Source organism: Scyliorhinus canicula, chromosome 4 (genome assembly GCF_902713615.1).
Source record: "Scyliorhinus canicula chromosome 4, sScyCan1.1, whole genome shotgun sequence".
In the NCBI taxonomy this organism is placed as follows: domain Eukaryota; kingdom Metazoa; phylum Chordata; class Chondrichthyes; order Carcharhiniformes; family Scyliorhinidae; genus Scyliorhinus; species Scyliorhinus canicula.
The window spans coordinates 6,148,882-6,176,874 of record NC_052149.1 but is presented as its reverse complement, the minus strand read 5'-3'; the positions used below and the strand labels follow the sequence as shown (position 1 = coordinate 6,176,874).

The window sequence follows — 27,993 nt, the reverse complement described above, 5'->3', positions numbered from 1 at the left end:
CTCCTTTCCTTGGAGTGGAGAAGGCAGAGGAGATTGGATAGAGATGTTCAAATGGCCAGAGTAGATAGAGAAACTGTTCCCATTGGTGAAGGACAGAACAGGAGGGCACAGATGGGGGAGTGATTGGCAGAAGAAGAAATGGAGACGAGTAAAAAAAGATCTTCATGCACCAAGTGCCTGAATCTGCAAAGCGCTTCCCGAGTGTGTGGGGGCTGCAGGTTCAATCAAGGGAATTGGATTATTATCTGACAAGGAAGGATGTGCAGTTTACGGCGGAATGAAACTCGGTAAATTGCTTCAAGGAAAGCAAGGGCAGACATGACAGGCCTCCTGTGTTGTAACAACGCGGAGATGCTGTGAAGCGTCAGTAGATAGATCAGCAGCACATTCCCCAGCTGGCACCATTCCTACCCAAGTTCAAAGAGCTACAACAACTCTCACCATCTGTTCACGGTGGAATCCCAAGCAGCAAGGAGTTTACTTTGGAATTTAAATGCATTAGTTTTGCAACAGGTGCAAAAAATAAATAAATTGACATCTTTTTGTATAGTCGGGCATCTGTGAGACAATCTTGATAAAAGCACACTGCAGGAACAGCAACACACAGGACCAAAGGCTACTCAAAAACATGGGGCGAGATTCCCTGGCCTCCCCACGCACGGCGTGTTTCTTGGCAGCAGGAGGCGGCTTGGCGTTGGCTTGTGGTGGGATCTTCTGCTGTTACCACTGCCAATGGATGGATTACTAATGGGAAGAGGCATTTAGGAAAGGAATTCAAGAGGTTAGGGTCTGGACAGCTGACACCATGACAACCAGAGTGTTGAAAGTGTAAGGAGACGGGAGGACTGCAATTTATAAGCATCGTGGATTGAAGGACTGGAGATTGCTCGTCACGACGCGCGCACATTCCACACACTGGGAGTGCCGACAGGATGCGACACAAACTATTTAAATGACTCCTCCTGGATAAGGAAAGAAAGACACCACGTGAACCAAAAAGGATAATTTATTTCACTTCCAAAAAGAAATGAGCCTTTTTGACTTACATTTGCAATAAAGATTTACCAAGCATATATTAATTTTTGATAATGTATATGATTTAACACATAAAAAAAGTTGAATTCGGGCTGCAAATTAGTTCATTTTGCCATTTCCGTGACTACATTTTGATTCATGACATTATCCGAAGCAAATATTTATTCACACACCCCCACCCCCACCCCGCTGCTCCATTATCACCGTTATTTCAATGCCCGCAAGCAGTAATCCATCAGAAACCTTGCTCCAGGGCCCGTAAAAAGCTTTACAACCAGTGTGATAGAAACGTCATTACACCCAAGAAAGTGGCAGGCCCAAATTCCCAAAACCCCAGATGGGCAACGTTAGCCCACAAATTAAGAGTCATAAGAACATCCACATCTTGGCACACGAACTTCACATCTCTACATCATTTTAGAAGACACTTTGGTCACCCTCAAAGTTATTATGACAATCACAGCACTTGTCCAGGGGCAAAACTGTACCATTATCTTATCGGTAGTCTTAGACGCCTTACTTTTAAAATATTGTAAATGTGCAGAAATTGGTATTTATCTTGGGCAGCTTATTATTTCTTCGAAGCAGAATTTCCAGTCGCCAATTAGGTCTGGACCTTTCGGTATTCAAACAAGTCAGCTATCAATCGGCAAACAAATGTTCTCTTTCTCACCAGCATCCCAATCTGGTCAATTAGATGGGTCACTCTCTATTTTGTCAGAACAAATTCGGGTCGAAGGTTTTACTCTCTTAAGCTCCATTTTCGGACCTAAGAAAAAACAAATAATATGCAAAACAATATTTGCATTTCAAACATGCTCTCATCATACAGTCATAGTCACACTCTACCTCCTGGATCCTTGCCAGTGCCCATCCGACTTCCTTTGGAAATCATTCATCATCTCTGCTGTCTGCTTTCGCCACAGTCATTGAGTTCCAGGTCGTTATCACTCACTCCATAAAAAAGCTCCCTGCCTCAGCACATCTTAAAATCTTAACTCCAGGTCCCAAAATCCTTGGGTGGGATTCTCCAATCCTGGGGCTACGTGTTGACGTCGTCGTAAACGCCGGAGTGTTTCACAACGGCGTCATCTGGCCCCGAGGATCAGCGATTCTGCGTCGCACAAGGGGGCCAGCACGGCACTGAAGAGCATCACGCAGCTCCAGCTGCGGATACCGGTGTCAGCACGGGCGGCACGGGTCCGTGCATGCGCGCCACGGCTGGCGCAAGTTCGCGCATGTGCGTGGGTTGCCTTGGCCGCATCTGCCCCGACGCAAAATGGCGGAGACCTACAGTGGCCCGGCGCGGGTGAACATAGGCCCCCCACTGGAATAGCGCACCCGCCGATCGGTAGGCCCCTATCACGGGCCAGGCCACCGCCAAGGCCCCCACCCCGGAGTCGGATACCCCTCTCCCCCCACCAGAGTGGCCCCGCAGCATGAACGCAGAGGTCCTGCCGGGTAGGGCCACACGAGAACGACGCCAGCGGGATTAATCGGGGGTCGGCGTCGCGTGATGCGCCCCCCCCCCCCCCCCCCAATTCTCTGATCCGGCACAGGGTCAGAGAATCCCACCCCTTGTACCGTCAGCTAATGGAAACATCAATGTTGTGAAGCATTCTCCCTTGACAAAATGCAGTCCCATCTTTTGTTTATTCCTTCCAAACGCGTCATCTCAGCCAGCTGGAAGGATAAAGGCAGCAGATACCCGGGAACCCCACCACCTGGAGGTTCCCCTCCAAGTCACGCACCATCCTGACTTGGAAATATATCGCCGTTCCTTCACTGTCACTGGGTCAAAATCCCTCCCTAGCAGCACAGTGGGTGCACCTACACCCCAGGGACTGAGCGGTTCAAGAAGGCAGCTCACCACCACCACCACCATCTTCTCAAGGGCAATTCGGGGTGGCTAACAAATGCTGGTCTAGCCAGCGAAACCCACATCCAAGAACAAATTTTAAAAGTCTAACTAGTGATTATCGTTCAAGCTTTGGAAGGTGGTGGTCGGCATCTCGAACAGGGTCTATTACAATATTGAGGAATCAGAATGGCAAAGCCAATACACCCCACCGACTTTGGAAAGTGGTTCTGCTTTTCAGTGGATCAAGGCCAGTCTCTCCCAGGAGTGACCAGCCTCACCCACCAGCTGGGCACATCACTGAAAGACCTGATGGTTTCAGAGACTAAGTGCTGACACCGGAACTGAATGGCTGGTTTTCTACGGCCCCGGAGCAATTTGGGACGGGCTAAAAGGCCACTACTGGCGCCACGGGGAACTAGCGCAATTCCAAATGATGCTGGTGTCAGATTCGCTGGAATCGGGATTGGCACGGGAGTGCCAGACAGGCTGGAGCTGCATAAAAACGCTCCACCCCCCACACACTCGCATTCCAGCCAAGAAGATGCCACCTGAGAGTGGCCCCGGGATTTGCAGATGCAGAGCTGAAGACACTGCTGGATGCCGTGGAGGAGAGGCAGGACACGCTGTTCCCCGGGAGGGAAGGCAGCTCCCACCCACAGATGTCAACCAGGCCTGGGAGCAGCTGGCAGAGGCCGTGGGTCCCACTACCAGGACCGAGCAGTAGTGCAGGCAGAAGCTACACAACCTCTCTCAACAACTTCTCCTTTAACTCATCTCACTTTCTCCAAATCAAAGGTGTAGCAATGGGTACCCGCAGGGGTCCCAGCTACGCTTCCCTTTTTAACGGAATGTGGAATATTCCTTGTCCCAGGCCTACCCGTGTCCCCTCCCACAGCTCCTTTATCGATACATTGATGACTTTTTGGTCCTCTCGACCAGACCTGGAAAAATTCATCAACTTCGCTTCCAGTTTCCATCCCTCCATCACTTTCACCTGGTCCATTCAGACACTTCCCTTCCTTCCCTTGATCTTTCTGCCTCAATTTCCGGCAATAGACTATCCACTAATACCCACAACAAGCCCACTGACTCCCACAGCTATCTGGGCTACAGCTCTTCGCATCCTACACTCTGCAAGGACTCCATCCCTTTTTCTCAACTCCTTCGCCTCTATCGCAATTGTTCCGATGATACCACTTTCCAAAATGGTGCTTCGAAAATGTGTTCCTTCTTCCTCAACCATGATTTCCCATCTACAGTTGTGGACAGGGCCCTCAACAGTGTGCGGTCCATCTCCCGCGCCACTACCCTCGTCCTCTCCACTCCCTCCCAGAACAATGATTCCCCCTCGTTCTCACATTTCACCCCACCAGCCTCCGTATGTAAAGCTTTTATCCAGCTGCACAACCTCCTCAGGGTGGCCCAGGTGAGTCGCCATCTCTGTGCCCCTGGCACCAACCTCCGTCCCAAACCCCTTTCTCCCCCACACCACGCAGCCCCCACCAGGCAAACCAGGAGGCAGCACTGGGCAAGGGTGGGCAACAGCCCAAGGCCAGCCAGAGTGAGTCACCACCATCATCGTGCGCCTGGCACCAACCCCCATAGCACTCCCACCGAGAGGGCGATCGACCCCTACTCTGCACCACATGCCAACACCCATACCACCTGCCATGGCCAGGTGCCCCACACACACAGGACACTGGCTGTGGACTTGTGCTGCCCACGTCCAAGTGTCTCACTCTTCCCCCCCCCCCCCCCCCCCCCCCCCCCCGCCCCCAGTACAACCACAGGGAGGGACGGAGAAAGCAAAATCTGGAGTGGGCCCACCGGACCTACGGACCCTTCACCATTACAGAGGAGGACCGGGTCGGCGGGCGGGCAGTCGTTGAGGTGGACTTTGCCATTGAAGATGCAAATGAGCCCCCAATGAATTGTGAAGTCTCTATGGCATGTGTGTCATCCCTGTCCCCACACACACGCGCACACACACGCAACCTCAATCTAACCAGGTGTCTTGTTTTTTGTCTTGCAGGATCACTTGGCACTGAGGTGGGTCCATCTGGGGGTTCGGTTCCCTTCCCCCCCCCCAACCACCCCGACGCAATCCTGCGGTTCATCTGGTGACAAGGAGGAACCTGCTGATGACCCACACACCCCAACACCAACCCCGCAACACCCCAGAGCACATGTCCAGGGACAACACTGACTTCGAGATACAACCGTTACCGACACCCTCCACCATCCCAGAGACACTCACTGGGCACTTCAATGAAGAAGCTCCTGGGACACTGTCTGCTGTGCACCACACACATGCTGCGGCGCATCAGGTGGAGTTAGGAACCTCCGAGGGACGGATGGCTCGAGGGTGGCCAGACGCCAGGGACCAGCTGCCATCCAAATGGGTCTTGAGCTTCTGGAAAGGGAGGTCCCAGCGATCGTGGAGATGCAGTCTCAGAGCCACTAGGGGGAGTCAGCAACCATCCTGTGCCTTCAGGTGTATTATGAGTCGGCACCGACCGTATCTACCACACAGACCAACACCGCACTGGTGACATCCACAGTGGAGGCCCAGGATCAATGCCTCGGGCGTCCAGTGCGGGTACTGGCCTAGCCACAGGATAGGGTGGCCATGTCACAGGCAGCCATGTACCAGAGGAACATGGACATTACAGTGACGTTCCAGAGCTTGGCCCAGTCACAATGGGGTCATAGATGTGGGTGTTGAGGGCATTGGCCTGGCACCGGCTGGCCTGAGCCAGTCACAGAAGAACATGGCACGGCCACGAGGATCCTGGTTTGAGTCGAGAGCAGGCCTTCAGGTGATGGCGGAGCTCGTTCCGACCACGCCCTGTCCCAAGGTGCAGCCCGGGGGGCATCGGGCACCCCGAGGGAGAAGATAGTAATTGGTCCCAAGCTGATGTCTCCCGCAGGGGAGGTGCCAGAACACCGAGCACCCCCTCCCACCCCCAACACACCTGTCCTTGGCACATAAGAACATAAGAACATAAGAACTAGGAGCAGGAGTAGGCCATCTGGCCCCTCGAGCCTGCTCCGCCATTCAATTAGATCATGGCTGATCTTTTGTGGACTCAGCTCCACTTTCCGGCCCGAACACCATAACCCTTAATCCCTTTATTCTTCAAAAAACTATCTATCTTTACCTTAAAAACATGTAATGAAGGAGCCTCAACTGCTTCACTGGGCAAGGAATTCCATAGATTCACAACCCTTTGGGTGAAGAAGTTCCTCCTAAACTCAGTTCTAAATCTACTTCCCCTTATTTTGAGGCTATGCCCCCTAGTTCTGCTGTCACCCGCCAGTGGAAACAACCTGCCCGCATCTATCCTATCTATTCCCTTCATAATTTTAAATGTTTCTATAAGATCCCCCCTCATCCTTCTAAATTCCAATGAGTATAGTCCCAGTCTACTCAACCTCGCCTCATAATCCAACCCCTTCAGCTCTGGGATTGAAGACATGCGAAGACTGGGGGCCATTTGGGCCGGGTCGCCAAAGGGGACCCAGGTCGCAGGGCAAGATACGCAGAGGTTACCTCCACTTCTGATGTCCGCTTGGTGGAGCCACAAGAGGCGGCGTATGGGCACATAGTGAGAAAGTTAAACACCAGTTAAGTTGGCATGGGTGGTGATGCACACAGGTTAGTGATGATAGGGTCTAGGGCACAATACTTGTATATAACACAACAAAACACCTGTTCACCAACGTTCCGCACTGCCTCAGTCCTTTGCCTGAAGGGTGCGGGGGGGCGGACTGTGCTGGGCCAGAGGGTGTGCCAGATATGTGCGGGCACCATATGGTAGGGCCAGCCCTGTGCACGGCCCACCACCGCACACTGCCCTGATATCCAACCCCACCCCTCCAACCCCACCCTGGACCCTACCCCCACCCTCGCCACCCCAGGGGTTCGATGAGACAGAATGGACAGCACGCATGCAGGGACCAACTGGCAGACGTCAGAAAGTGCTACGGAGGGCAGGAGTCAGTCCTCGTTGGTCGACGCACAGCACCAGAGCTCATCGTAGAGTGGGTCATCATCATCCGCCATCGCATGGATCAGACCCACTGATACTGCCAGCCAGGACCAGCCCCCTGTTGTGAGGCAGGTAGGAAGCACGGGGGTGGCCAGGCCCCCTAGTCAGTGAACCTGGAGGAAATCAGATGTACGGCAGCCATGGTGTTTATGCTGTGCGGCCTCCTGTGGCTGCCTGGTATCCCAAGCCCTGCCCACCCTGGCCCTCCTCCACATCCTCCTCATCAGAGGGGGCCTGGCATTCATCCCCCTCCAACATGTTGCCCCTCTTTTCCCAATGTTGAGGACGACACAGCAGGCCACCACGATGTGGGAGCCTCTCCCAGGGCTGCATTGGGAGGCCCCACCAGAACAGTCCAGGCACCTGAACCGCATCTTGAGCACAATACACTTCTCAATTACGCTCCTGGCGGCTGCATGGGCCTCGTTATAATGGTTCTCCACGTTGATCTGTGACCTCCAGATAGGTGTAATCAGCCACAGCTGCAGCTGATAGCCCGTCATCCAGAAGCCAACCCCTCACCCAGGGGAGCACCACGAATGAGTTGGGTACCATTGTGTGCCAGGGTGAAGGCACTATGCGCACTGCCTGGGCATCGGGTGTAGACGTGCTGCTGGTGATCATCACCAACTGTACATTGAGGGAGTGTGAAGGGCATCTCCTCATCCACCCCCATCACCCCTTGGACCGGAGGCATCCGGGTGATGGTGACGATTCCCTCTGCCCGGGCAACCTGGTGGGCTTGGTCCATATCCAGGAGGATGTATTGTGTCACCTGGACATTTAGGGCCTCCGTAATGGTGCATATGTATCTGTGCACAGATCTGTGGGAGATTGCAGACAGGTCCTCACTCGGCACCTGGAAGGGCCCCATTGCAAAAACATTCAGAGCAAACGTCGTATTGACGGCCAACGGAATCGGCTATCCTCCCCCTTATCCCCCCCGACTCCGGATGTGCCATGATCCGGCACAGATGTCTCACGGTCTCCCTACTTAGCCGGACTGGCAGGTGCTCATAAGACAGGCCCTGCCACCGGTATACACTGGCCTGCTGAGACACCTCCTCCTCGGCCTGATGGGCGGCCGGCTCTCTATCCTCACCAGCTGCCTCCTGTTCCTCTGGGGAAGGCTCCGGTACTGCAGAGTCCTCCCCGGGCAGCTTCTGCCTCGTCCAGTCTTAGTGAATCCCCGAGGGCTGCTGGTGGCTGGGCAGATACCAATCACTCCTGGTTTGATATCAAAATCTATTGTCTGCAGGGGCTAAGGAGCAGACATGTTAGCATGGTGGCTCCTCCAGTGGCCAACCAGGTATACATGGCAGCCCTGGCCTGCAGTCCCTAACCCCGCATGACTCTCTTTCTCTTTCCTCCTCCCCCCCCCCCCCCACCTGTTCCCTGACACTTTGACCTCCCGCCTGGACATCAAGGCACTTCACAGCAGCATCATCAATTGAAATTTGACTCTGAAGAACCACACGAGAAGAAGATTTTTTTTTTTAAAAAGGTGAGCTCCTCTGCATTGATGACCACTCATTCCCTCTGAGAAGACTCCCGTCTGTATCTGTCCCTTGGTCAGGGTGCCAGTTACTTCAGGACTGCATGAGCAAGTCTGTGAAGTGCAGCACAGAGTAGAATTTCTAATCCCCCCCCCCCCCTCCCTCCCTGTTCGGATTTCAGACAGAAACACACAGAACATACAGTGCAGAAGGAGGCCATTCGGCCCATCGAATCTGCACCGACCCACTTAAGCCCTCACTTCCACCCTATCCCTGTAACCCAATAACCCCTCCTAACCTTTTTGGTCACTAAGGACTATTTATCATGGCCAATCCACCTAACCTGGACTGTGGGAGGAAACCGGAGCACCCGGAGGAAACCCACGCAGACACGGGAGGGGGGGGGGGGGGGGGGAGAACGTGCAGACTCCGCACAGAGAGTGACCCAGTGGGGAATCGAACCTGGGACCCTGGCGCTGTGAAGCCACAGTGCTAATCACTTGTGCTACTGTGCTGCATCCACAGTATTTTGCTTTTTCCCTCTATTTTTCCTGGTTAAACACATGCGCCCTTGTGTGCCAAGTCTGACTCAAGTTAAGCTGTAAAACGTCATCTAATCAGAAGTCCGTTTGCTGGTTTGCATTGCAACATAACTGGGTTAAGCCCAGCGAAAATTATCGCAGAGCTCAGCTCCAAAACATTTTGACCATTCGCATAGTGGCAATGTATAAATAGAAACAGAGCGCGGAAATAAAAACAGAAAATGCTGGATAAAACTCGGGTCTGGCAGCATTGGAGTTAACGCTTAGAGTCCAATGTCCCTTCTCCAGAATACATAGCTGTTGGATGAGGTAGGTTCACAGAATTGAAGCACAGAAGGTGGCGGTCCATTGTGTCTATGCTTTGAATGCACTATCCGATTAGTCCGACTTTCCCACTCTTTTCCCCATAGCCCCACACTTCCCTCCCCTCCCAAATATTTATTCAAACCATCTTTGCAAAGTTACCACTGAATCTACTTTCTCTGCCCTTTCAGCCGGTCACTCCAGATCGGAACCTGACACACAAGCATCTTTCCCTTTCAGTCTCCTTCCTGCGTCTGCAAATACTGTGCCGTTTGGTTACTGCCCCTTATTCCACCTGAAATTATTCCTCTGAATTTACTCAGCCCGTGATTTTGAGCATCTCCCTTAACATTGTGTTCCGAAGAGAACAATCCCATTTTCTCTACATAACGCACGTCACACCCCTAATCCCTGTGGTGTTCTTTGTGGTTCTAATCCAAGATGGTTGGTGGAGTGTTCACAAAGACCACACCTAGCTTTTATATTAAACAAAGCTAAATATTTATTTACACTACTGAATTGGATTTGACACTTACTCTGATATAATAAACAGTTTTTAAAAAAATTATAAATTTAGAGTACCAAATTCATTTTTTCCAATTAAGGGACAATTTAGCGTGGCCAATCCACTTACCCTGCACATCTTTGGGTTGTGGGGGTGAAACCCACGCAAACACGGGGAGCATGTGCAAACTCCACACGGACAGTGACCCAGAGCCGGGATCGAACCTGGGACCTCAGTGCCGTGAGGCAGCAGTGCTAACCATTGCACCACCGTGCTGCCCTATAGAATAATCATACAACCTACACTCATTTACTATTACAATTACAATCTACACTCATTTACTATTAATCTCTACACTAAAACAGTAACTATGATCTGCTCTCACTCACACCATCTTTCCTACAGTCTGTTTCTAGCTTTCTCCTCAACACTCTCCCAGAAGGCTTAGCATCGATGCCTTATATAGTTCTGCATCTAGCACCCTCTAGTGGTTGATTTGGACATAACATTAACCCTTACAGTTCTGTACATTTATCATAATGTCACAACCCCATTCCTTTCCAAGATGGCGTCGGAGCGAGGCGACTCTCTGCAAGCTCTCCCCAACAGATCCACTTTTTAAACTTAACTTATACTCATTCTAATCTTTTAAAAATTAATTCTAAAACTAACATTATTACTAACCTCTCTCTTTTATCTTCTCTTGCAGGCTTGAACATCCTCCGAGGCCCTTGGCGACCTTTTGACCCGACCCGACCTGACCTCCGCGACCTGGAAGCATAATCAAAGACCCCTCCCACCCAGCTTACACTCTCTTCCAACTTCTTCCATCAGGCAGGAGATACAGAAGTCTGAGAACACGCACAAACAGACTCAAAAACAGCTTCTTCCCCACTGTCACCAGACTCCTAAATTACCCCCTTATGGACTGACCTCATTAACGCTACACCCTGTATGCTTCAACCGATGCCAGTGCTTATGTAGTTACATTGTATATCTTGTGATGCCCTATTATGTATTTTCTTTTTTTCCCTTTTCTTCCCATGTACTTAATGATCTGTTGAGCTGCTCGCAGAAAAATACTTTTCACTGTACCTCGGTACACGTGACAATAAACAAATCCAATCCAATCCAATCCATTCTAACAAATTTCTCCATAATCGCTCTCAAAGGTTGTGACATTCTTCCTGAGGTACAGTGTCGAGAATTGAACACAAAAACTCCAACTGGGGCCCAATCTGTGGTGTATAAGCAGGTTTCATAGTTACACGTCAGGATTGGGACAGGGGTTACTGACTTTCAAGGAAACAACTCACCTGTTGCAACAGCAGGAGAGAGATAGCGACACCTCTTCCACTCTGTACCTGCCAGAATCCGGCAGATCTTTGCACTCCGCTATAAAAACACGCAAATCAGTCTGAGGGAAGCCAACCTGCTGGTAAAGCTGAAGAGCAGAAGGAAATACGTACTGGTCAGCATTGAGCTATGTAGAACAAATACTTTACATTGTCCAACAAAATTCAATGGGCTCTTCAACCCAGAAGTCAAAGAGGTTTCTCTCAATATTCCCGGCCTAGAAATCAGATTAATCTCGCGGTTACAGAGGTTGTGCAGTTCAACTGAAAAATAGATTACACATATCCCACGTTTAAAAGTCTAAAGATTCTCCAATATGATCAGAGCCCAAACTTTTTCCAGCTCCAACTCCTTCTCATTGTATACAACATTTGAGACCAAAGATGATGGAGGGACAAATAAAAATCCTGACATTGGGATGTAAACTCTTGGAAAAAGGCATCTCCACACCGACGATACCTTTCACACAAGCTGAAGCACTGATCACAGCAAAACAAAAAAGAACATCTTAGGAAGTACTCCATCAGCAGTAAATTGCTCTGACACGCACCCCACATTATTTAATATTATTGTCCGTCATTGGGCATTGTTTTCTCATATTTCTCCATATGAGACTTTGTGGGTGTCTTGTTATGCTCTTGGTGTAGCACAAGCTGCTTCCTTGATGTTTGTTCTGACAAAGGAAGGTTCAGACGTGGAGATAACTTCAACACGTTTATTTAACTATTTACAATTCTCCTCCTCGGGTTCGCCTCTACTGTTAATCCTTCTATAGCTACTCAGCCTGACGAATCAGTCTGCTACAATCCAGGTGGTGGGTGTGATGTTCAATTAACCCTGCGTCTGTACTCACTGTGTGTCTCCACTGGAAAGAGGAAGATCATGTGTGCTGTGTCCTTTATATATGGGTTGGTGTAATGTCCCCCTGTGGTAGTGTCACCTCTGTGTGTATCGCGAATGCCCATTGGACGTGTCCTATCTTACTGACCTATTGGTTGAGTCTCCGTGTGTCATGTCTCTGGTGCTCCCTCTTGTGTCTAGCTAGTCTACGTGCACTTACATTAACCCCTTGTGTAACCCCTTGTGTATCTACAGTGATGCATATCACCACAGTGGGATCCATAGTCGCTGTTGAGGATTCTTAGGGCAACTCCCTCCTGGCTGTACACCACTGCCACTGGGAGAGGACATACATAGAGATGGTGATCGTTGTGTCTGGGACATTTGCTGTAAGGTATGATTCTGTCAGGCTGTTGCTTGACTAGTCCGTCAAGACAGTTCTCCCAGTTTTGGCACAAGCCCCCAGATGTTAGCAAGGAGGACGTTGCAAGGTCAACAGGGCTGGGCTTGCTGTTGTTGTTTCCTGGTGCCTGGGTCGATGCTGCGTGGTGCGATCAGTTTCTTTCCTTTGTAACAGTTTGATACAACTGAATGTCTCGCTCGGCCATTTCAGAGGCCATTTAAGAGTCAACCACATCGTTGTGGGTTTGGTGTCACATGTAGGCCAGATCAGGCAAGGATGGCAGATTTCCTTCCCTAAATGTTTTTTTTTTAATGTCAATAGTTTCATCGTCACCGACTTTTAATTCCAGATATCTATTGGATTCAATTTCCACCATCTGCCGCAGCGGGATCAAACCAGAGACCTCAGGATATTACCCTGCATCTGTGGACCACCAGTCCTGTAACAACACCACCTCCCCACAAGGATGTCCCAGCCTTAAATATATTCAGCAATGGAGCATTCACAACCCTCTGGAGATAGAAAATTCCAAGGAACCACAACCCTGATTGAAGAAATTTACCCAAAGTCGCAGTTTACAATCAGCCCAATAATCCTGAGACTTGTACCCGTGTTCTCGATTCCCCAGACCGGAGAAAACAACCACAGCGTCAGTGGGGAAAACCTCTCTACCAATTCAACTTTGAAAACCAGCCTGGCTCTCGTGATTACCCCAGCTAACACCTTGAATTTAAATGATACCCCACACACACACAAATACAAGCGCCTGAATATCAGTTGTCACAATGGCCAGCCATCCCTGCTCACTACCACTTTCTGAAGGGCAATTAATAATAATAATAATAATCTTTATTGTCACAAGTAGGCTTACATTAACACTGTAATGAAGTTACTAGGCTTACATTAACACTGCAATAAAGTTACTGTGAAAAGTCCCAAGTCACTACCTTCCGGCGCCTGTTCGGGTACACAGAGGGAGAATTCAGAAAGTCCAATTCACCTAACAGCACGTCTTTCTGGACTTGTGGGAGGAAACCGGAGCACCCGGAGGAAACCCGCTCAGACACGGGGAGAACATGCAGACTCCGCACAGTGTGATCCAAGCTGGGAATCGAACCTGGGACCCTGGCGCTGCAAAGCAACAGTGCCAACCACCGTGTGCTACCGTGCCACCCAATTAGTGTTGGGCAATTATCGCACTGACCTAGCCAGCAGCAATCACATCCCATGAATGAATATAAAAATTCCCACTCTTCAGCATTCAACTGCACACAGCCTCTGAATACATTCTAAATTTAAACGTCATTTGATGGCTAAGAAACCTAACCATTATAAATAGCGGACAGCAAGACAGGGAGGACTACCTACCTTAATTGTTTCATACGTGTCAGTAATCAGGGCTATAAAGAGACTGAGAACCATGTAAATGAAGAGGGTGATGAATGTGGACAGATAGACTCGACTGAACACCCAGACTACGTAGCTCTTGTCCTGCATTGCAGCAAAAGTCGCAAACATGTCATCTCCGTTGATCAAAGAGAAGAGGCACTCAGAGACCATATTCAAAGAACGAAACTGTCAGAAGAGAACCACACAATTATTCTTGGTTTGTCGAGGTAAGATTACCACCCTAAAAAAAATCCAAATGATTTTGTCCGCCACACATGCCAGCTCTTGATCGTGAAATGTGCGGCAGGAGGGGCGCAGAGAGATCGTGGTGTTCATGCGCATAAATCCTTCAAGCAGTGAGGGGGCAATTTGAGAAGGCAGTCTACAAAAAGCCCATCTGTTATCTTGTTATAAATAAATAAATAAATGAATGAATAGAACTCAAAAGAGGTCCCGTTACAACTTGGTCTTCAGCAGGAATATTGGGCACCAAATTGGGGGAGGTGTACCGGGGTGAGGAACTTCAGGTCCGAGTGGGAAGATTAGACGCATTTTGCGTGGGCTGAAGGTTCAAGGTGATGAAAGCTTTAATAGAGTTGAGAGAGAGAAATGTACTCCCTCTGATCAGTGGGTCAATAATCAGATCTAGATGAAGAAATACTTTCTACTCAGCGCAGGAATTTTTTTTAAAAATTCAGTCACGGGATGTGGGTGTTGCTGGTTATGTAAGCATCTGTTACCCAGCCCCAACTGCCCTTGGCGAGTGGCCTTCTCGAAACCCCGGAGACCACGTGTTGCAGGGACACCCACAAAGCCGTGAAGAAGGGAGTTCCAGGATTTTGACCAAGGTGACAAGAGAAGGAACGGCGATATATTTCCGAGTTAGGGCGGTGAGTGACTTGGAGGGGAAGCTCCAAAAAGACTTCAAATCCTGACAATTCCAAGTGAAAGAAATTTTCCACTTCCAATCTAGATCGTTTGCCAATGACTTTGAATCCATGATGCCCGACTGTCGACCCACTCACCAGAGGTAATACATTTTATCTCCTTTCTCTATCAAAGCTTTGCCTGAGGCAAGCGATGGTTTGAAAAAAGGGGAGTTGAACAAGCTTCTGGAGATGAATAGCTGCTGACAAAAGGCAGGAATGCAGGGTGAAGCATAGCTGCTATTTTCAAAAAGAACCAGTACAGGTAGGAGGGCCAAATGGCCTTCTTCGACAAGTTTCCATTACTAAGAAAACCCAAGCGGGTTTTACTTTTAAAAAAAGGTAAAAGAAAAAATATAGCTCCTCTCTTGCTCACCTTTTGATGGTAGGGTCCCAGTACAATCCACCCACAGAAACAGTAACCCAGGTAAATCATAGACGCACAGCAGCAGAACCGAATGACATTTGGGAAAGCTGCTCGGAGCGTTAAAATAAGAACCTGCGATAAAAGCAAAAGGAAGTCAGAATTCCACAGAGAGACCTTCAACGTGACACAAAGAAAGCCAATTGCCAATTCTTACGTTATACTTTTCAAAGAAGCCCAAGTATCGGATGACTCCAACCCAAACAAGCAAGGTGGCCGTGCCTAGTAAAATACTGCAGACGTCATAAGATGCAAAACTCTGCAAGGAAAAGAAAAGGAAAAGTTTGAGCTTGTGAAACTGCACAGGGAGGAATTTATGATGCTGTTAGGAACAGGGGAGGCCACTCAACCTCTTGTCCTAGTTCTACCTTTCAAACGGGAAAATGGAGACCCCCAGGGTGATGCTCTGGGGACCCCGGTTCAAATCCCACCTCGGCACACGGTGGAATTCAAATTCAATCAAAACATCTGGAATTAAAAGTCTGATGTTGACCATGAAACCATTGTCAATTGTTATAAAACCCCATCTGGTTCAAGGACAATAAGAAATGGACAATAAATGCTGGCCCAGCCAGTGGCGCCCACGGCCCCTGAATGAGTTAAAAACGGAAATGAGATCGAGGCAGATGTGCAAACTATTCACCTGCCTTTGCCCCACACCCCTTAATACCTTTGCTTATCAATCAATTTCAGATTTAAAATTTACAATTGATCTAGCATCAATTGCCATTTGTGGAAGAGATTCCCCAAGTTCTACCATCCTTGTGTGCGTTGAATGTTTCCCAAATTTCACTCCCGAAATTTCTGGCTCTAATTTTTAGACCAAACTCTCTACATTCAGGCTCTCCAATCAGTGGAAATAGTTTTAGTCTATCTGTTCCCCTTAATATTTTCAAGCTTCAATCAAATCACCCTTCGAACTTCTGGGGAATACAACCCTAATTTGGACCCTTTACTTCATCCACTTTGTTCAACCCTTGGGAGGTCAGGTATCACTGACATTGCAGAACGGTGAGAGACTGAGAAGATTGGATCTGTACAACTGAAACAATTTGATTGAGCTGAACAGACGATTTGTACGTTCGCTGACAGCGATCGACACTGTTACTTGGAGAAGCCACAGGATAGGGTGGGAAATGAAAGGACGTCGGGAGCTCAGTACATTGGGAGCCCCAATCAGAGATGGGGGTAGAGATTTACAGGGGGAAGAGCTGTTTAATATTAGTAAAATCTGGGATGGAGCAATAAGAACCGTTTGCATTTATGGGAGCGGAGAGAAACAAGAGAATGGGGTGCTCAGTACTTAAAAGGGCATAGTTTTAAATTAATTGGTGAAAGAACCAAGCTGAAAGAAGGAGAATTGAATTAAATGCAGCAAGGACCTCAAACCTGATACCTGAAAGGGCGGTGGGAGCAGTTTAAACTGTAACTTTCAAAAGGGATTGATGTACCATCAATTGGACGCAAGGCACGATGAAGGTCCAAACTTGGGCTTTAATCAGCTAGATGTTAGCCCGGTGGTCAACTACAGAGAAAGGCCGACCGCCAGGAACTCTGGGTACTTATACCCCGCCTCGGAGGCGGGGGTCTACTTGCCTCTCGACCAATTGGTGAGCAGTCACATGACTAGCCCCAGCCAATCAGACGAGAGGCACATGACCAGCCAGAGCCAATGGGAAACCAGCACTCCCATTCATACCACCACAGGGATTGAAACGGAGACACTTGCAGAGCTATGGGGCAAAGACAGGGGGAGTAGTACTAATTGAATAACTCTTTCAAAAAGAGTCATTGCAGGCAGGATGGCCAAACACCATCCTTCAAAAGGTGTAAGATTGAGCCAGGGCCAAACAATTCAAGGTGTGGAAGGCAAATTTAAGATAGATTTTTTTTTTTAAAGGATTCCCTCCTGGCATGTGGGTTCATTAACTGCTAGAGAGGGTTGCCAGTATGAATGGCCTCCTTCTGTGTTGTGTTCTGGAACAAGTTTCTCCACTTTAACAAACTGATTGGCCAGCAGAAATTCCGTGGAGTTACTGGCGACACCTCCTCCACACAAAGTGGTTCATCTCAACTGAAGAGGAACGGGCATTGGCGGCGACTTTTACGAGCAAGACCACTCAACATAGCTCAAGAGTCTATTGATTAAATGCAGCAATGGACTAGGCCTGGGCCCCAGCAACCACTCTTCATTTACCATTCTGACTTTTTATAATTCATTCACAGGATGCACATGTGGCTGGCCAGGGTGATGTTTGTTGCCCAACCCTCTTTGCCCTTGTATTGAGTGGATTGCTGGGCCATTTCCGAGGGCTTTTACGAGAAAACCACATTGTTGTGGGTCTGGACTCGCATGTAGGCCAGACCGGGCAAGGATGGCAGACTTCCTTCCTTCGATGGCATTTTTATTGAATTAACCAAATTGAAATTCCCCAGGTGTCATGATGGGATTTCAACTCTTGAAACCTGCTACATAGAAGGAGGCCATGTTGCCCACTGAGCCTGTGCCAGTGGAGCAAATAGAGCTCTCCAGCCGAATCCCATTTTCTAGTTTATGGCATTTCAAAATACTCATCCAAGTGTTTTTAAATGTGATGAGTATCTGTCTCCCAAGTATCGAAAGGATTACTTCACGTGGCTACATTACTAGCCCAGAAACATAGAATCCCTATCGTGCAGGAGGAAGCCATTCAGCCCATCAAATCTGCACCAGCCCCCTGAAAGATCACCCTACCAAGTCACTTCTTCACCCTATCCCCATAACCCCACCTAACCTACACATCTTTGAATACTTTAAGAAAATAAATTTAGAGTACCCAATTCTTTTTTTCCCAATTAAGGGGCAATTTAGCGTGGCCAATCCACCTAACCTGCACATCTTTGGGTTGTGGGGGGCCAGACCCACGCAGACACGGGGAGAATGTGCAAACATCACACGGACAGTGACCCAGGATTCGAACCCGGGTCCTCAGCGCCGTCGTCCCAACACATCTATGGATACTAAGGGATAGTTTAGCATGGCCAATCCACCTAACCTGCACACCTTTGGACTGCGGGAGGAAACCGGAGCATTCGGAGGAAACCCACGCAGACATGGGGAGAACGTGCAGACTCCGCACAGTCACCCAAGGCCGGAATTTAACCTGGATCCCTGGTGTTGTGAGGCAGCAGTGCTAACAAAACCACTGTTACCACTCCCCATTGGAGGACAGACATGCTTTACAGGGGGCACAGCAACGATTTCCGGGGATGAGGGGCCCGTCCTATGAGAGGCTGAGTAAAATTGGGTCTGTAAACTCTGGAGTTTGGAAGAATGAGGCAATCTCAACAAACAAGATTCTGAGGGGAGGAGGCTCGAGAAACCATATCCTTTGGCTGGGGAATCTGGAAGGCAGGTGGCAGCTTTGCACGACCGGGGTCCGACCGTGTCGGACTGAGATAAGGAGAATCCTCTTCACTCAATGGTTTGTGAATCTCAATTCTCTGCGGACAGACAGATCTTTGGTCTCTTAGAGAATCAGGGATTATGGAGAGTTGAAGTCCAGGATCATATTGAGTGTTAGAGCAGACCAAATGGGCCGAATGGTCTGCTCCTATCTTATGTTCAAGCACCAGGCTGGACTCCTGGTTCCTTTCCCGTACCTTGGTTTCAATTTCCAGTTTGAGGACAGATCCAACGATCGTCAGCAAGTCGCTAACGATGATGAGAATGTACCAGCCATTCACAAACTCCATGCGGTCGCTCCACGTCACAGCTTTGTTATAGTGGAGCAAGAAGAAGTCCACAAACTCCTGGAGTGGAAGAGCAGCAGCAGTTACTGGCGGGTCAGTTTTGGCAGCAGAATTACAGCAAAGCAAATCCTTATTCAACACCATACGTACATACTGCAGCTTTATTCCATTGACAACAGATCGGGTGCAGAGAGTTAGCGAGGTCAAACAAATCACAACAATAAGAGCATCAAAGACCATCATGTAGTGAGTGTTCTTTTGTACTTTGAGAAAGAAAGAAATGAAAATTTTACAAAAATTACCAATGCAAATCAGCGGGTAAAAATTCGGTGTCGATTCAAAGTCATTTCCATCTACAGCAATCGATGGAAAGCAGATCCGGTGCGCCATCTAGTGGACGGGTATTAATTAGCACATTTACCGACTTCCACTCAGGAGGAAGGCCATTCGGGCCATCAGGATGTATCCTGAAGTTCCCACCAATTCACTTCCCCAGCTGCTTCCACCCAGACCATCGGCAACTGTGGCAGTTAACAGTCTCTTCAAAAGGGGTCAACGGAGTGTGGATATGCGGAATAGGGGAGGAAAGCTCATATCCATTTCTTTCTTTATAAGAACAGATAGAGTTATTAAGACTGTCAACACTCCTCACGATCATAGCATCCCTCGTGCAGAAGGGGCCCCACAGTGTCTGCAATGATCCTCTGAAAGAGCACCTCCTCCCACCCTATCCTCAAAGACAAAGATCACCCTTCAGTCTCTGGAAAGATGAAGCACCTGGACAGTTCAGCATGGGCGGGGTGGTCTTAGGCAGAAAGGGTGGACAGGTTACGTTTATATCCGCTGGAGTTTAGAAAAGAAAGAGGCGAATTGATTGAAACATACAAGATCCGGAGGGGATTTGACCGGATGGATGTGGAGAGGATGTTTCCTCTCGTGGGAGGATCTCAAACTAGGGGTGACTGGCAGAAAGTAATTCTCCTCATCCATGGCCAAATGGCAACCCCAAATTTTCAAACAGAGGGTGGTGAGTCTTAAAAGGTAGAAGTAGACACATTCTTGACAAGCAAGAGGGTGAAAGGTTAACCGGGTGTAGGTGGGAATGTGGAGTTGAGGACAGTTGAGTACTGAATGGCAGTTCCGGCTCAAATCGGTCAAATGGCCTATTCCTAATTTGTATTTATGTCAGTAAAATATTCAACCATTAATTAAATCTGCAAAAGACTAAATACGGGTGGAGGTGGTGAGCTGTTCAACAGTCGAGGATTATTCCCATCGGATTGGTTTGCTTTTTGATTTGTCCAGGAAAGCAGGGCGTGGTTGGGCTCGATACATCAGATGTCATGTGACAAAACCACCCAGAATTCCTACAAGTGAAGTTGGCAATCTCGAACGCTAACCTGGCTAAATACAGATAGCGGCACATCTCTGGTGTGGAGGAAGAGATTCTCATTTCTCCAGATATGGGCTCCAGCTTTCCGGCTGATCATGCCGCTGGACCATCAGACCCGCTGATCCCGCCACGGGTGCATTCAATGGGAAATCCCGTTGATGACTGCAGGACCAGAAGATCCCGCCATTGGCCAATAGTGCTGTCTCCTGCCACAGCAAAACACACGGACGTTTGTGCGGCAAATCCCCCCATGGACTTCAGAAAGGAGCAATAGTGCCTAACAGACCTCAACTCTCCAAGGAGTTTCATTGGCTTGTCCTTCCTTTCAAGTCCCTCCATGGCCTCACTCCTACCGGTGCTTTGTAAACTCCACCAGCCCCACCGCCGTCCACAATCTCTCGTCTCTGTGCAGGCCTCTATCCTGTGGGGGAGGGGTCCCTGACTTCAGCTGCCTGGGCATTCAAATTCCCATAAGACCATAAAGATATGGGAACAGAATTAGGCCATTCAGCCCATCGAGTCTGCTCCGCCATTCAGTCATGGCTGATATTTTTCTCATCCCCATTCTCCTACCTTCTCCCCATAACCCCTGATCCCCTTATTAATCAAGAACCTATCTATCTCTATCTTAAAGGCACTCAGTGAATTGGCATCCACAGCCTTCTGCAGCAAAGAGTTCCACAGATTCACCACCTTCTGGCTGAAGAAATTCCTCCTCATCTCTGTTTTAAAGGATCGTCCCTTTAATCTGAGATGGTGTCCTCTGGTTCTAGTTTTTCCTACAAGTGGAAACATCCTCTCCACGTTCACTCTATCCAGGCCTTGCAGTATCCTGTACGTTTCAATAAGATCCCCTCTCATCCTTCTGAACTCCACTGTGTACAGACTCAGAGTCCTCAACCGCTCCTCATACGACAAGCTCTTCATTCCAGGGATCACTCTTGTGAACCTCCTCTGGACCCTTTTCCAAGGCTTCCCTCCCTAAACCTCACTTTCCTCCATTAAGTCATGCATAAATCCCTACTCCTTGGACCGGTTTCTGGTCACCTATCCTCACACCCCCTTCTTTTGTGCCTTGGTGTCAAATTGTATCTGAATCTCTTCTGTGCAGCACCTTGGGACTGTTCTTTGTGTTGAAGGTGCCAAAGAAATGCAAGTGTTTGTTGTTGAAGTGGCAGATATTACAGATGGGAAAATTGCAGTGAATATATCATTTGTGGACTCCAGGAAAACCTTTTTTTTTTGCACAAGTTTAAGGGTTTTGAAATTTAGAGGAAAACAACACAGTTTTATCTGAGGTTTGAACTGTTACTCTCGGTATCTAGAATTTGTTTAAAATCCGAGAAAGGCGTGCATCACAATTTGTAGACTATGCCAAATTGCGGTAACGGTAATTTCAGATAATAAAGGAATTGGCAAAGGGATACTGACAAATGAAGAGGCTATAGAGCTACACACGGAATTCAAACTTCATTAAGTGAAAGTGACGATAGTCCCAGACGTTGCTCTCCCCTTGAGAGCGCGGGGACTGGGGGGTGGCTTACCCCGACTGTCACCACACCTCAGGCAAGGGACAAGTTTGAGAAGTTAACCTCAAGCCAATATGGGAATTGAACCCATATTGTTGGCTTCTCCCAACATCATGGAACCAGACATTCAACCAATTTTAAAAAAAATTATTTACAGGATGTGGGCATCGCTGGTTAGACCAACATTTATTGCCCATCCAGAGTTGCCCTTCAGAAGGTGGTGGTGCCCTGCCTTGTCAAACCGCCGTAGTCGCCGAGGTTTTGTTCACCCACAGTGCTGTTAGGGAGGGTGTTCCAGAATGTCGCCCCAGCAAGTGAAGGAATGCCGATATATTTCCAAGCCAGGTTGTTGAGTGACTTGGAGGGAAACCTCCAGGTGGGCGTCCCAGGTATCTGCTGCTCTTGTCCTTCTAGATGGTAGTGATTGTGGGTGTGGAAGGTGATGTCTAAGGAACCTTGGCGAGTTACTGCAGCGCATTTGTAGATGGTTCACACGGCTGCCACTGTTCGGTGGTGGAGGGAATGAATGTTTGTGGAAGGGGAGCAATCAAGAGAGCTGCTTTGCCCTGGATGGTGTTGAGCTTCTGGTGTGTTGTTAGAGCTCCATTCCTACAGAGTGGAGAGTATTCCATCACACTCCTGACCTGTGCCTTGTAGATGGTGAGCACAGTAAGAAGTCCTACAACACCAGGTTAAAATCCAACATGTTTGTTTCAAACACTAGCTTTCGGAGCACTGCTCCTTCCTCAGGTGAATGAAGAGGTAGGTTCCAGAAACATCTATATAGACAAATTCAAAGATGCCAGACAATGCTTAGAATGCGAGCATTAGCAGGTGATTAAGTCGTTACAGATCCAGAGATAGGGGTAACCCCAGGTTAAAGAGGTGTGAATTGTCTCAAACCAGGACAGTTGGTAGGATTTCGCAAGCCCAGGCCAGATGGGGGGGGGGGGGGGGGGGGGGGGGGTGAATGTAATGCGACATGAATACAAGGTCCCGGTTGAGGCCGCACTCATGCGTACGGAATTGTAGCGGAATTGTAGCGGAATTGTATGCATTATAGCCAAGTTCCGCACACGAGTGCGGCCTCAATCGGGACCTGGGATTCATGTCGCATTAAATTCATCCCCCACCATCTGGCCTGGGCTTGCGAAATCCTACCAACTGTCCTGGCTTGAGACAATTCACACCTCTTTAACCTGGGGTTACCCCAATCTCTGGATCTGTAAAGACTTAATTACCTGCTAATGCTCGCATTCTAAGCATTATCTGGCATCTTTGAATTTGTCTATATATATGTTTCCGGAACATACCTCTTCATTCACCTGAGGAAGGAGCAGTGCTCTGAAAGCTAGTGTTTGAAACAAACCTGTTGGACTTTAACCTGAAGACTTCTTACTGTGCTCACCCCAGTCCAACACTGGCATCGCTACATTGTAGATGGTGGACAGGCCTTGGGGGTCAGGAGGCGAGTTACATGCTGTAGGATTCAGAGCCTTTGGCCTGCCCTGGTGACCAGAGTGTTATTATGGCTGGTCCAGTTCAGTGGTAATACCCAGATGTTGTTGTGGGGAATTCAGCAATGGTAATGTCATTGAATGTCATGGGGTGATGGTTAGATCCTTTCTTGTAAGCCTAGATATTGTCTAGGTCATGCTGCATTTGGACATAGACTGTTGCATTATCTGATGAATCGCGAATGGTGCTGCACATTGTGCAGTCATCTGTAAACATCCCCACTTCTGACCTCATGATGAAAGGGATGTCATTGATGAAACAGCTGAAGATGGTTGGGCCTCGGACACTACCCGGAGGAACTCCTGCAGTGATGTCCTGGGACCTCCAACCACCACAATTATCTTCCTTTGTGCCGGGTATGACTCCAACCAGCGGAGAGTCTCTCTCCCCCCTCCTCCCCTATTCCCATTGACCAGTTTAGCAAGGGCTCCTTGATGCCGTACTCGGTCAAATGCTGCCTTGATGTTAAGGGCAGTCACTCTGACCCCACCTCTGGCATTCAGCTCTTGTGTCTATGTTTGAACCAAGGCTGTAATAAGGTCAGGAGCTGAGTTACCCTGGTGTAACCCAAACTGAGGGTCTGTGAGCAGGTTATTGCTGAGTAAGTGCCGCTTGATAACACTGTTGATGACTCCTTCCATCACTTTTCTGATGATAGAGAGTAGACTGATAGGGAGGTAATTGGCTGGGTTGGATTCATCCTGTTTTGTGCACATAGAACACATCTGGGCAATTTTCCACATTGCCGGGTAGATGCCAGTGTTTTAGTGTTCTGGAACAGCTTGGCTCGGGGTGCAACAAGTTCTGGAGCACAAGGCTTCAGTACTATTGCTGGAATATTGTCAGGGTCCATAGCCTTTGCAGTATCCAGCGCCTTCAGCCAATTCTTGATATCACGTGGAGTGAATGGTATTGGCTGAAGACTGACACCTGTGATGCTGGGGACCTCCGGAGGAGACCGAGATGGAGCATCCACTCCGCACTTCTGGTTGAAGCTTGTTGCGAATGCCTCAGCCTTGGATGTGCTGGGCTCCTCCGTCATTGAGGATGGGGATATTTGTGGAGCCTCCTCCTCCAGTGAGTTGTTTAATTGTCCGCCACCATTCACAGCTGGATGTGGCAGGACTGCAGAGCTTGGATCTGATCTGTTTGCTGTATTACTGCAGAGCTTGGATCTGATCTGTTTGCTGTATTACTGCAGAGCTTGGATCTGATCTGTTTGCTGTATTACTGCAGAGCTTGGATCTGATCTGTTTGCTGTATTACTGCAGAGCTTGGATCTGATCTGTTTGCTGTATTACTGCAGAGCTTGGATCTGATCTGTTTGCTGTATTACTGCAGAGCTTGGATTTGATCGGTTTGCTGTATTACTTGCTGCTTATACTGTTTGGCACTGGTGTAGCTTCATCAAGTTGACCCCTCATTTAAAAAAAAAAATTAAAAAAAAAAAAAAAAGGTATGCCTGGTGTTGCTCCTGACATGCTCTCCTGCACTCTTCATTAAACCAGGGTTGATCCCCCGGCTGGGTGGTAATGGTAGAGTGGGGGATATGCCAGGCCATGAGGTTGCAGATTGTGGTTGAATACAATTCTGCTGCTGCTGATGGCCCACAGCACCTCATGGATGCTCAGTCTTGAGTTGCTAAATCTGTTCAAAGCCTATCCCATTTAGCTCTGTGGTAGTGCCACACAACATGATGGACGGTATCCTCAATGTGAAGACGTGACTTTGTCTCCACACAGACTATGTGGTGGTCACTTCTACCGATACTGTCACGGACAGATGCATCTGCAGCAGGCAGGTTGGTGAGGATGAGGTCAAGTATGTTTTTCTCTCATGTTGGTTCCCTCACCACCTGCTGCAGTCCCAGTCCAGCAGCGATGTCTCTTAGGACCCGGCCAGTTCGGACTGTGGTGGTATCACCAAGTCACTCTCAGTGAGGGACATGGAAGTGCTTCCTCCAAGTGGTGTTCAACATGGAGGAGTACTGGTTCATCAGCAGTGGTCGGTACGTGGTAATCAGCAAGATGTTTTCTTGCCTATGTTTAACCTGAAGCCACGAGACTTCACAGGGTCCAGAATTGATGTCAAGGACTCCCAGGGCAACTCCATCCCAACTGTATACCACTGCCCCGTGAGACTGGACATACCCAGGATTAGTGATATGGTGATAGTGGTGTCTGGGGCAAGACAACGTCAGACTGTTGCTTGACTAGTCCTTGTGGCCAGCTCTCCCAACTTTGGCTCAAGCCCCCCCCTTTGCAGGATCGACAAGGCTGGGTTTGCCGTTCTCGGTTCCATGTCCTGTGCCGATGCCAGGTGATCCATCTGGTTTAATTCCTTTTTGTGTTTTTGTAGCGGTTGAATACAACCGAGCGGCTTGCTGGGCCATTTCAGAGTCAACCACATTGCTGTGGGTCTAGAGTCACATGTAGACCAGACCAGGTTAAGGATGACAGATTTCCTTCCCTAAAAGGATATTTGTGAACCAGATGGGATTTTACGACAATCGACAATGAGCTAAACCAAACTCCCTACTCGTCAAGTAACATTGTTAAAAATAAACAGCAGTATTTCACACCTGGTAAAAGCAAGGTGCTTTGGAAAAGCAGAGCCATTCAGCAGCTAGAAGTTCATAAAACATCTCAGAACGTACTGGGACTGTCCGACCTTCCTTAAATAGGGTCAGTTGGTAACATCTGAGCTAATAAACCAGACAAGACAAGTTTAAACCGCACTATCAGAGTTTGAGGATTGGACTTTGGTTTAAAACACAGAAATATTTTATCAGTAAGAATGACCATGAAGCTGATACATTAGAATGATACAGTTAGCCATTTGCTCCTTCCACTGAGCTTCTCTATCGTGGATTATTTGTACACGGATTATTAAACACGACATTGCGACTCAGTGCTGACAGCGGTAACCAATGAGTCAGGCTGATACTGCGATGTTCTCATGGATAAGAGCTACTTTCTCTGCTGTAATTGGATGTTCCTACCTCCCACCAGGTGTAATGTGCTTCTGCACGGACCACCTGGATAATGTCTCCCAGCCGAATGTGGAGAGCGGGTCCAGCGTATGCTGGAGGCTGCGGGCACCCGTTATACCGTCTCAACACTTGCATCTTTGGTAAACCTGGAAACACAAAAGCATGTTCACCGGTTCGACAGAATCTCAGAATATTCAAGTACAGAAGGTGGCCATTCGGCCCAATGTTTCTGTGTTGGTCCCCCAGTGCCCTGCAAACCTTTCAGGCAATGATCCAATTTGCTTTGGAAAGTCTCTGAAGCTTCCTGCACTCCCCCCCAGGCAGTTTATTCCGAATCCTAACCACTCACCGTGTGCACACCTTTCTCCAACTCTCTCTCTCTTGCCAATTTACTCTGTGTCCTCTTGTTCACAATCTGTCCACCAATGGCAACACTTTCTGTCTCTCTCCTCTGTCCAGACCCTCCATGATTTTGAACATGTGGGTAAAATGTTGGAAAAGGTTATAAGAGATAGGGTTTATATTCATCTTGAAAAGAACAAGTTGATTAGCGATACTCAACACGGTTTGTGAAGGGTAGGTCATGCCTCACAAACCTTATTGAGTTTTTTGAGAAGGTGACCAAACAGGTGGATGAGGGTAAAGTGGTTGATGTGGTGTATATGGATTTCAGTAAGGCGTTTGATAAGGTTCCCCACGGTAGGCTATTGCAGAAAATAAGGAAGTATGAGATTGAAGGTGATTTAGCAGTATGGATCAGTAATTGGCTAGCTGAAAGAAGACAGAGGGTGGTGGTTGATGGCAAATGTTCATCCTGGAGTTCAGTTACTAGTGGTGTACCGCAAGGATCTGTTTTTCATTTTTACTGCTGTTTGTCATTTTTATAAATGACCTGGAAGAGGATGTAGAAGGATGGGTTAGTAAATTTGCAGATGACACAAAGGTCAGTGGAGTTCTGGATAGTGCTGAAGGATGTTATAGGATACAGAGGGACATAGATAAGCTGCAGAGCTGGGCTGAGAGGTGGCAGATGGAGTTTAATGCGGAAAAGTGTGAGGTGGTTCACTTTGGAAGGAGTAACAGGAATGCAGAGTACTGGGCTAATGGCAAGATTCTTGGTAGTGTAGATGAACAGAGAGATCTCGGCATCCAGGTACATAAATCCCTGCAAGTTGCCACCCAGGTTAATAGGGCTGTTAAGAAGGCATATGGTGTGCTAGCCTTTATCAGTAGGGGGATTGCGTTTCGGAGCCACAAGGTCATGCTGCAGCTGTACATAACTCTGGTGCGGCCGCTCCTGGAGTACTGCATGCAGTTCTGGTCACCACATTATAGGAAGGATGTGGAAGCTTTGGAAAGGGTTCAGAGGAGATTTACTAGGATGTTGCCTGATATGGAGGGAAGGTCTTACGAGGAAAGGCTCAGGGACTTGAGGTTGTTTTCATTAGAGAGGAGAAGGCTGAGAGGTGACTTAATACAGACATATAAGATAGTCAGAGGGTTAGATAGGGTGGACAGTGAGAGTCTTTTTCCTCGGATGGTGATGACCAACACAAGGGGACATAGCTTTAAATTGAGGAGTGGTAGATATGAGACAGATGTCAGAGGCAGTTTCTTTACTCAAAGAGTAGTAGGGGTGTGGAACGCCCTGCCTGCAACAGTAGTAGACTCACCAACTTTAAGGGCATTTAAGTGGT

At 48.5% G+C, this 27,993-nt stretch overlaps 1 protein-coding gene across 3 annotated transcripts; it reads right to left on the bottom strand.

The window, feature by feature from the left end:
- Positions 1-988: 988 nt before the first annotated feature.
- On the bottom strand, positions 989-26,806 carry LOC119964325 (mucolipin-3-like). 3 transcript variants are annotated; one of them, XM_038793633.1, is made up of 8 exons: positions 26,306-26,444; positions 19,015-19,127; positions 18,775-18,924; positions 15,290-15,391; positions 15,085-15,207; positions 13,762-13,968; positions 11,111-11,238; positions 989-1,804 (listed from the first exon to the last, which is right to left on the bottom strand). In XM_038793633.1, exons 2-8 carry the CDS (start codon positions 19,105-19,107, stop codon positions 1,786-1,788), a joined length of 822 nt encoding a protein of 273 aa, XP_038649561.1. In that variant the 5' UTR covers positions 19,108-19,127; positions 26,306-26,444; the 3' UTR covers positions 989-1,785. The 3 variants fall into 3 exon arrangements, with proteins under 3 accessions (XP_038649561.1, XP_038649563.1, XP_038649562.1); XM_038793635.1 differs by lacking the exons at positions 18,775-18,924; positions 19,015-19,127 and adding an exon at positions 26,646-26,806 and having other exon boundaries at positions 26,306-26,442; XM_038793634.1 differs by lacking the exons at positions 18,775-18,924; positions 19,015-19,127 and having other exon boundaries at positions 26,306-26,806.
- Positions 26,807-27,993: the final 1,187 nt, after the last annotated feature.

Coding starts and splice junctions, on each gene's coding strand:
- LOC119964325 (XM_038793633.1), bottom strand. CDS start 19,107: ATGATGGTCTTTGATGCTCTTATTGTTGTGATTTGTTTGACCTCGCTA. Junction 18,925..19,014: donor ATGGAATAAAGCTGCAGTAT/GTACGTATGGTG, acceptor CTTCCACTCCAG/GAGTTTGTGGACTTCTTCTT. Junction 15,208..15,289: donor GCTTCTTTGAAAAGTATAAC/GTAAGAATTGGC, acceptor CTTTTATCGCAG/GTTCTTATTTTAACGCTCCG.